Source organism: Artemia franciscana, unplaced genomic scaffold (assembly GCF_032884065.1).
Source record: "Artemia franciscana unplaced genomic scaffold, ASM3288406v1 PGA_scaffold_200, whole genome shotgun sequence".
Taxonomy (NCBI): domain Eukaryota; kingdom Metazoa; phylum Arthropoda; class Branchiopoda; order Anostraca; family Artemiidae; genus Artemia; species Artemia franciscana.
Genome location: NW_027062644.1, coordinates 123537 through 134255, shown reverse-complemented (window position 1 = coordinate 134255; position 10719 = coordinate 123537). Strand labels below are relative to the sequence as shown.

General features: G+C 33.7%; 1 protein-coding gene across 1 annotated transcript; it reads left to right on the top strand.

The window, feature by feature from the left end:
- Positions 1-696: 696 nt before the first annotated feature.
- Positions 697-6697, top strand: LOC136041391 (uncharacterized). The gene is made up of 2 exons (XM_065726045.1): positions 697-810; positions 5360-6697. The coding sequence occupies exon 2, from the start codon at positions 5458-5460 to the stop codon at positions 6502-6504; it is 1047 nt and encodes a 348-aa protein (XP_065582117.1). The 5' UTR covers positions 697-810; positions 5360-5457; the 3' UTR covers positions 6505-6697.
- The last annotated feature ends 4022 nt before the right edge of the window (positions 6698-10719 follow it).

Below are 10719 nucleotides of genomic sequence, written 5' to 3'. Positions count from 1 at the left end.
AAAGCTTGATGATACCTATAACGCTGTCTGTATCATTTACTTCTAATGAAAGAACCTATAAAGAATTAATGTCAGTTAAATCTATCTTAGAAACAGGACAGGGAATCAGCGTTTGACACACTTAGTCTAATCCACACATAACATCACATGCATGGCCGTATCTAGGGGGGTTAGAGGGGTTTACCCCCCTCCCAACCCCGAAGTGTTGGCCTGACTCGCAAAAGCCTAAAAAAATGAATTTAAACACATTTTGGGGGCATTTTTTGTGCCCCCCCGTCTTATGAAAAAATACAAGGGAAAAGAACCCTGACAGCAAAATTCTTCATGAAAGTCATAATGACGAGGCTTGTAAATTGGATTTTAAAATGATATCCAAATTTTAGAAAAGCCGATATGGTATTTTCCTTTCCCCCCCCCCCAAGATTCTGACAAAACAATTTACCCTCTCCCTACATTTGCTTGCATTCGCTCAACGCACTTCATGAAAAATTTTGGCAAGAGTATGTGTTTTAAGTTGATAATGAGGAATTCTTAGTGCTGAAGACTTGTTATGGTCCAATTGTGTCAGATGGCATTGAAAAGTCCCGTGAGATTTGACTTCTTTTACATAAAAAAACGTCATTATCGGAAAATATACATAATGGGGCATTGTAATTTACAGACATAATGAAATCAGTTTTAACTAGATTCATCAGTCAATCAGGTCAGAATTTCAATCTAGGTTTGAATATGATAAGTTGTCTCGTCAATCTTCATCGGAATATTGAACTGAAAGGATTAAATTCTTTGCACCTTTGCTGAAAGACTAAGGTAAAAAGTAGTTTTCTTTTGGTATTTTGCCCAATAAAGAAACTAGCCCTAATCCAGGGGAGCCGTAGGTTTTTTCGGCACCCTCCCCAAAAAGATTTTTTCGGCACCCTCATTTGTTTTTTCTGCTTTTTACCCTCTTTTTAAAATAAAGTTCCCAATTTGGTCAATTATTGGCGTCTTTGTCACATTCTCCCCCCCCCCCCTTAACGTTTAGATCCGCCTTCATTACTATTTACCAGCTTTTCTCTTTTTTCAATCTGTTCTAATATAGTAAAATGATTAATTAAGTACGTCATATGAATGAAAACTTTTAAGTACTATTTTCGTCCCTTAAAATTGTACGTAAAGTAAAATTCTGGGTAAATTAGATAAACGAAGCCTTCAGGTTTTAATCAAAGGCCTGAATGATGCCTCAGAAAGGTATTTTGTTCTGCCTACATTTAGCGGTTCCAAAATAAACTAGCCTTTGATAGCTTTTGACATTTATGCTAAGTAAAATTGGAACCTTCAGAAATAGAATTAAAGCTCAAATTGATGGATGGATCAATAGTGAAAATTATATCATTTTTATACATTCATGAAAACGCTTTTACCGGCTGTGCCTCTCACTCAGACTATCAGTCTTGGCTTTTTGTCCATTTAGTCATGGATTGATTGCAACTGGAGTAGAATGATGCAAGATGGGTATTTCTATGGTTTGGTCTGGATTTCAAGGGTTGACCCTAATTTTTGTGAGTTCGTCTGGATTTCCGTGCATTGGTTATGATAAGTACCAGGGATAGAAGGGGTGGGGTCTGGTCAGACCCATCTTGGCCATAATACTAACTGGATTTTAATTCAAAAATCATAGGGCCACTTGGCCATCTGAATTGTCTCTTTTGTCACTAGCTACTGTCTGTTTTCCCTTAACGACATTCTTAATTATGGGATATGCTGTTTACCTTTTTTATGCTGCACCTGAATTATAAAGATTTATTACTCCCCCACAAAGGTTTCATCGGATTTGGGTCCCAAAAATCATGACTAGGATATTAGGACACTTGTATAGCATAAACACAATGAGTTCTTCTGTAGTCCTTAGCTAGATCCTGATTTATAAGGGTTTAAAGATTTATAAAGCTATTTTTTAAATTAGAAAAAAGCCTTAACGTGGTTAAAAATCCTGCCAAGATCAGAAAAATCATTTTTTAATGACTAACCCCAATGAAATAGAACCGGAAACACAAAAATAAAAAGTTTTAGACCAGAACATAATTTATACTTTTCTGAAAACAAAATATATTTTAAATGTTTCCACTTTTTTACTTTAATAAATAAAGAAGTATTAAGAATTTAAGGAGTCAATATCAGAATATGTATATTAAACTAACAATCCATGTTTTTTAGTAAAATGCAAATTATGTTCTGGTCTAAGAAAACATGGGGGTCGTCCGCCCAACTTTTTTTTTACTTTTGCTCGTTTTGAGTTTGAATAGGTTATCTATTGAAACTTTCAGACACAATGAAATTACTATTAACTAGATTCACCAGTCCATCAAACCCAAAGCAATCAGAATTTCAATCTATGTTTGAATATGATAAGTTGTCTTTGATAAGTCAATGGTTCATCGAAATATTCAACTGAAAGGATAAAATTCTTTAAGACTAAGGTATCCTTTAAAAAGAAAACTGAACCTTGCTAAACTTTTTGGTGTCATATGTTTTTAGTGCTATATAATGCAGACTACGTTTTCAATAATTTAAACGGCTACGTAATAATGGCATAATAATAACGGCTACATAATTTCCAAAATAAAACAAGAAAAACAAAAATAGCCCATTTAAGTTCAACATTATTAAGAAAAAAAATTAGAAAAACTGCTTTGAACTGAAAATTCAGGTTATAAAATTAAAGACTAATGCACACTTAACATCATAACATTATCTTAGAGGCCTTCATATTAAGACATTATACAGACCCTTTTTTCGGAAAAAGCACGTAAATATACGCTTTAGTGTATAGAATTAAATAAAAGAAAACAAGTTTTTTTAACTGCAAGTAAGGAGCGACATTAAAACTAAAAACGAACAAAAATTATTCCGTATATGAAAGGGGTTGTCCCCACCTCAACGTCCCGCTCTTTACGCTAAAGTTTTTTATTGTTTTAAAAAGTAGAACTGTGACAAAGAGTAAAACTAGTGTAAAAAGCAACACGTCGAGGAGGGGACAACCACTTTCAGATACGGAATAATTTCTGTTCGTTTTAATTTTTAATGTCACCCCTTACTTTTGGAATTCAAAAAGCTTGTTTTTTATATTTAATTTCTGAACGTTTAAAAATTAATGCATGTTTTGATTTTGGCTCATCGCACATGAATAATAAAAACGAAATTACAACTAGAACTTGGGCACTAGAACATTTAATTTTTGTTAGAATGAGCCCTCTCGCGACATTCTAGGACTACGATCAATACGATCACCTGGAAAAAACACAAATAAACACGCATCTGTGATCTGTCTTCTGGAAAACATTTCACATTTTTCTAAATAAAACTTGAAACTTCTACAGTAGGGTTCTCTGATACGCTGAATTTAATGATTTGACTTTTAGGGAAGGTTTCAACATATTTTCTCAAATGAGGCAAATATTATTTTATATATATATATATATATATATATATATATATATATATATATATATATATATATATATATATATATATATATATATATATATATATATATATATATATATATATATATATATCATAACTTTTGATGTGTAAGACTAAACTTGATGGAACTTATATATTTAAAATCAGCATAAAAATACGATTCTTTTGATGTAACTATTAGTATCAAAATACGGTTTTTTAAAGTTTTGGTTACTATTGAGCCGGGCGAACTGTTTGAAAACAAAATTTGCTATCAAGCAAATCAGCCCCTTTCATATGCGGAATAACTTCTGTTCGATTTAAGTTTTAATGTCGCTCCTTAGTTTCAATTGAAAAAACTTATTCTTTTTATTTGATTTCTGAACGTTTTTGAAATAATGTATGTTTTGAAATTGGCTCACCGCGCATGAATAATTAAAACTAAATTTGTATATTATTTTTTTTGGCTAAATAGCTTTCTCATAGTTTTAATCGGAGGATTTTGAGAAAAAAGAGCAAGAGAGGAGCCCTAGTTACCCTCCAATTTTTTGGTTACTTAAATAGGCAACTAGAACTTTTAATTTTATACGAACGTTTTTATTAGTAAAAAATATACGTACCCTACAAATTATTGTACGTAACGAACTTCTATATTCGTATAATTTTATTACGTATATGAGGGGTTTGGCCCCTTGTTAATACCTCGGTCTTTACAATAAAGTTTAAATTTTGTCCCATTTCTGTGAGAAAGACCCCAGAGTCACAAAGGCCATAGAATATAGTTGAAATTAATAAAAGTACTTTAGCGTAAAGAGCGACTTATTTAGGAGGAGAAGAACCCCTCATATACGTAATAATTTCTGTTGATTTTAACTTTTAATGCTGCTTCTTACTTTCAGTTGAAAAAACTTTCATATTAACTTTTTCATAGTTTTTTTTTTAATAATGCTAGAAAAACTTGGGCCCCCTTCATGGGATTACCTCTTCCCCCATGAAAAATTTCTCCAGGGAAATATAATTCCACGTAGCTCCCACTCCTCAACCCCAACCCACACAAAGATTTTTTTATTGTTTTAAAAAGCAAAGTTGTGACAAAGAGTCAAACTTTAGCGTAAAGAGTGGGGTGTTGAGGAGGGGACAACCCCTTTCATATACTGAGTAATTTCTGTTCGTTTTAAGTTTTAATGTCGCTCTTTACTTTCAATTAAAAAACTTTTTTTATTTAATATATTTAAAATCAGCATAATCATCTTATTCTTTTGATGTATCTGTTAGTATCAAAATTCCGTTTTTTAGCCTTTCGTGTATTATTGAGCCGAGTCGCTCCTTACTACAGTTCGTTACCACGAACGGTTTGATAAAATTGATTTGTAGACAATTCAAACTGCTTGCGTATCGTGTCGTCAATAAAATTTCGTTACGGGGAGTTTTCCTTAAATCTGATTTTACAAATTAGAAGTTATATATAAATATATATATATATATATATATATATATATATATAATAGTAAAATCATTTTACTATTATAAGTAAGTGATATAAACATAAAGTGACATAAATAAAATTATAAGTTATATAAATCACTTTAATAGTTTAATATTATATATATATATTAAATAGTAAAATCATTAAATAAACATACAATAAATAAATATGTTCCTTAGAGAAGTATAATAACCATAATTTGACATCTATAATTGATCTGTTGCCCAGTGTGGCACCAGGAGACCCCAGGCACTGATAGTTCTCTACCCGTCCCTGTTTTTTCTTTTGTTAATATACTTATCTTAAACCTGATTTTGACAAATCCTTGCTGAAAACTGAAAAGAAGTCTTACTGACATCCTTTTGAAAATGCTACCTTTGTTTCATAAAGACATGATAGTCTGAACTAAGATTTGTTTTTCTTTTTTAGACTCCCTATCTTCTAAAGAGAAGAATTGTTTCACGTCGGAGAATTGTCGTCACCGAATCGACGTGAATCGACACAGAACTGTCATTGAACCGCCAAAAATGAAAGCATTTCCGTCACCTTTCACAGCCCTTTTAAGTAAACTAACAATCACCGATGATACCATAGTGACTATTCAATGTAATGGTGGAGATGTTAGGGCTAAAAAGATCCTACTAACAACAGTAAGCGATGTGTTTAGGTGCATGTTCCAACACGACTTTCTTGAGAAGAAGACAAATACAGTTATGGCAGATGACGTGCATTTTCCCACTATGGAGTTTATTATTCAGTGTTATACACGTGGGACTGTTGCTTTGGTAGACAATCAAGTAGATAAGGAAGATTTTGAATATATTGTTGAGAAATACAATTTTATTGGTATTCGAGATGAAGTTGCTGAGATGATGATTCATATTTACAGAAAAACAGGAAATATAGAAGCCCTCGCGAACGTTTTTTTCCTTTGTGATAGTCAAAAGTGGAGGATGACAGCTTTAAAAGAAATTGTTCCAATCATTACTGCGGGAAAGAAAGCGCCAGATTTTATTGACGTGTTCACAATCGAAGAATTCAAGGAGTTTTCCAGAATTTGCTGTCACATAATGAAAGACTCTAAAGTTGACCAGTGGCAAAGCTTTTTAGAAGCATTTTATAGCTGGACGAAATATCCAGAGAATCCAGAAGAAAGATCCATGACATCCTTAGAAATTTTGGGAATGATGAACATAGAACAATTCCCAGTTACTGGAGTTCTGACACTGCTTGAGAACTTGAAACTTGGCGACACAATCCAAATAATAAAGTCGATTTCAGAAAAATTGTTGCGTTACATCCTAAAAATGGAAGTAAAAAATCCGCCAAAAATCCAGAAGTCCAATCTGCCCCCTAAAAGTTCGTCGACAAATATCAATTGCATCAAGTGTGGACACAATGACAAGCTTCCTTATCATTATTCATCAAAATGCACGGGAAGGCACTTGAAATGCATGAGTACTGAGTGTCCACATAACTTGAAGGTTCTAAATGATAATCCTCGTGAAAAATGTTATGTAAGACTTATATATCCAAACATAGAATCTCGTGTTTTCGGGTCTGTGACTCGCTAAACAACAATTGAGTTCAATGTGCTAGTTTACCAAAACTTATTACCAAAGTTTCCCAGAAACTTAAAATCTTGTTTTCTGTGACAAAACTAAATTGACGCTGTTCTGCCAATGTAGGTAAAGTAAGTAATAGGATTAGTGGTATTAATTTAGTAAGTTTTTATCCACAGTATTATTCAAGTGAAAATAAAGTAACTTTGAGTATTGAACCTATTTAATTTTTCCTACTTAGAGGTAGACCTTCTTAAAGGCAAGTCTAACTTCAGGAGATTAGCATGTGCTATGGAAAACAGCTTAGCCTTAAGCCCTATTCGCCAATTGGAGATAACTTCCTCTTCTCTCTCAATATCTTTCAAAACCTCTTAGCTTTTCCTTTTTCTCTCGTTTTCTTTTTCTCAGTGTGCTTTCTTGCTAATAAGAAAGAGGACTTTCTTAAAAATAAGAAAGAGGACGTATTTAAAAATTTTCAGGAAGTGGTTACAATATTTCTAACACTATTGTAATAGTTTTGAGAAGTCTAGAAGCAAAAGCAAATTTAACGTGGAACCTTTTTTCCTTCAAATGTTTTCCTAAATATGGTGCCATGCTTAGAGAATAGCTCTTTGCCCATTACATTCAAAAATATAAGGGCTTGAACAGTATGTGAACAAAGAATTTGTTTGTTTTTCAACTTGGGTGAAAATTTTTCAACTTTTTCATCCCAGTTGAGGGTGTAGAGGTGATGACAGATTACGAGAAAATAAATCACGTAAATGTCCTCACCTTGATTTTGCAGCAAGACCAGGGTTTTCCATATCCCCTGGATCTTACATTCAGAAAATACGTGAGAGTTTATTCCGCTATAAGCTCCCCAGATTCACGGCGAGTCATGCCACCAACCCTCAGCCAAAGGATTTGTTACAAAAGAGCTCTAACCCTCGTCCTAAAGGGCATAAGAAATATCCCAACTAACCAAAGTGGTATTATAAATGAGTACGGTGGAGAGGAGTAAAGATGTAAGCAGTAGAATAGCAAAAAAGAACCAAAATTGAACAAAAGGAACCAAATTGGGAAATTTTAGCTCAAAATAAATATTCTTATTAAACAAGCAACAGTTGTATCAGTAAAATTTTGGTCCAATATTTGGCCTAATCTTTTCTGAAAACTGGCAGACTACTGCTATTCGGAGCAAACAAACAATCTAAATATGCCATGACTTCAAAAATACCCAGACATTAATTAACCCTAACGGCTTTACTCAGAACCGTTCAAGGGGGAAGCAGCTGCCTCGGGCACTACAGTTGGGGAGCAGTGGCTGGGGGTTGTTCACGTTGATTCGGCTTTTACTGCTTTTATTTGAGTCTGGAGTGGAGCGCAGTGATTAATTTTTCACTGGGCACCACGAACTCTATGAACGGGTCTGGCTTTACTTTATAATGGTTTTAGGTATTTTAATACTGGTGCAGTTTTTCCTCATTTCTACCATAAAAAAAGGGTGAAAGCTACAGAAAAGTCAGACATGAAGTTTAAAACTCGTTAAAATCTTCACGCACAAATAACCATATTTTGAACGTTTACATACTTTCTAAAAGAACGAGGCAAGCAGGCATCGATGTCCCTACATTGTGTATTCCTTTCCGTCTATAGTATGTGTTAAACATTGGGGATTAGGATCTGGCTATAAGTAGAGTTGTCAATCAAGGCCAAACAGTTCTAAAAAATGATTGTGTCCTATCTTTTCAGTTTATCTACTACTACTGCTAACAACTAATTGTAGCACTGAGGCAAGCACACCCACGCACGCTCCTTCTGGCTCCAAATCTATTCAAAGCATAACACAGCATCGTTATATGTTTGTAGTTTGTTACATGATTGAGAATGCGCGAATTTCTTTGGGGTATTTTAGGAGATACTAAATCGACTATTCAAATTTTTTTTTTATGTATTTATTCTTGTATTAAAAGCACATCCTTGTGATTCCATGAAAGATTGTGGCAATTTGACTCTAAATTCTTTTAAACAATATATTAGGTGTTTCGTAAGTGTTTAGTAGTCCTATAGAAGGTTTATTAATACACTTTTTATCTAACTTTACATGGTGGAAAATTATAGGTTCTACACCTATCTTAGATCTATGATTATCCTTAATTCTGCCCTAGGAGTGACGCAGAGACAGATGATAGATAGACTTATCTATTAACAAATGAGCTGACATCATTTTTATACAATCCTAATAGGGACTTAGGGCAAAATTTGCCTCTCACTCCATCGGACTATCTGTCGTGGCTTTTTCTAAAATTAGCCATGGTTTGATGCCCACAACTACTTGATTTTTAATTCAAGTATATGAATTTAATTACAAAATTACTCCGTATATGAAAGGGGCTTTTCCTCCTCGACACCCCGCTCCTTGCGCTAAAGTTTGATTCTTTCTCGCAACTCTACTTTTTAAAACAATAAAAAACTTTAGCGTAAGGAGCGGGGTGTCGAGGAGGAAAAGCCCCTTTCATATACGGAGTAATTTCTGTTCGTTTTAAGTTTTAATTTCGCTCCTTACTTTCATTTCAAAAAACATGTTTTTTTTATTTAATCGCGTAAGAAACGGGGGATGGATTAGGGGGAGGGGGCTTGCTCATAAACGAATTGATTTCTGTTCGTAAGTTTTAATGTCGCTCTTAATGTCGCTTGAAAAACACTTGTTCGATTTATTTAAATACAGCTAAAACGTGCTTCCGCATGAATAAGCCAAGTCACAAAAAGTAATGAAAAAATAATTTTGTAGAGGGTCAGTTTTAATCCTAGGCATTTTTTACTTTTAAAATATCACTTTTCCTTCTAAAAATTGTGTTTTTTTTTTAAAGAAATGTTTTTAGACAATTTTTAGAGATATTTGTAGACATTTTGTTCTATGTATAGAAAGCCGACCTGTAATGATCGGTATCTACACTCCTCGTCAAATCACCCTCCTTCTGTGAAAAAAGGGGTAGTAATTTACAGGGTTCTAAAAATCTGTTCATGAAATCATGTAAAATCTGAATTAGATTACGTTAAAAATATTCTCTTCTGCAGTGGTTACCCAATCAACCTCAATGAAAACATAATAAATAGACGATTAAAAAAGGTAATACAGGAATATAGGGAGCCCGTCCCCCTTGATTCCGTTAGACTGGTAATTGAGAACGAAACTTTCACTACGTTACCATGCGTCTCGAAACTAAGCGACAAACTTGAAAAAAAAAATCTCTCTGGTTTCTTTCAGAACTGAACAAAAAGATGATCGTTTTTTCAACTCGGGAAAGGATAAAACTGGCCCTATACTGGGTAGTGGTGTCTACAGGGTCCTGTGTTCACGTGGAAAATTTTACATTGGTTGGACCCATCAACAACTAGGGAAACTACTGCATGAACAAAAAATTTCAATAGATGTGTCCCTGAGATTTGAAAAAATCAAAATGACAACTTTCACCAACAACTTTCCTAACCATTTAGTTTTTTTTTTAAGAGGCAACTCTAATATCTACCTTAAATGGCCTACCCCAATCTTTTAAAGAGGCAATTGAGACAAAAAAAAATATTTAGAAACAGAAATTTGGCTATAATAGAGACACAGGAGGTATATCCTTAACCCCAATCTATAACAACTTAATATTAGAAGATTGTATCAGTATTTTCGCCCAGTCTAATTTGAGATACCTTGTCCACAAACAGTTCGTAGTAACAAACTGTAGTAAGGAGATCAATAGTAACCGCAATTCTAAAAAAACGAATTTTAATACCAATATATGCATGAAAAGAATGGATTTTATTTACCCAATGGAAAATGGAAGTTTTACCCATCAAAAATTTCGAGCCTGTATTAGTTGAATTAGTTGTATTAATTGAACGTATTTTTAGTTGAACTGCAACTAATGTGTTCGTTTTGCCGCTCTTCAAGAATTGACACATAGAGTTCAGCTATCGCGTAAGAAACAGTGGGGGGCAGATTAGGGAGGAGCTTCCTCATATACGAAATAATTTCTGTTCGTAAGTTTTCAATGTCGCTCTTTACTTCACTTGAAAAAAAAAACTTGTTCGTTTTATTTTATTGCAGCTAAAACGAGCTTTGAACAAACAAACGAATTTTGAACAGTTTTGACGTTTGTTTTTGTGAAATTTGTCACTATATTTTTTTTTAATCTTGAGGATTTTTCAAAGTCGAGGGAGTACGGGCTACTATACCCCCCCCCTCTCCCCCAAAAA

Coding starts and splice junctions, on each gene's coding strand:
- LOC136041391 (XM_065726045.1), top strand. CDS start 5,458: ATGAAAGCATTTCCGTCACCTTTCACAGCCCTTTTAAGTAAACTAACA.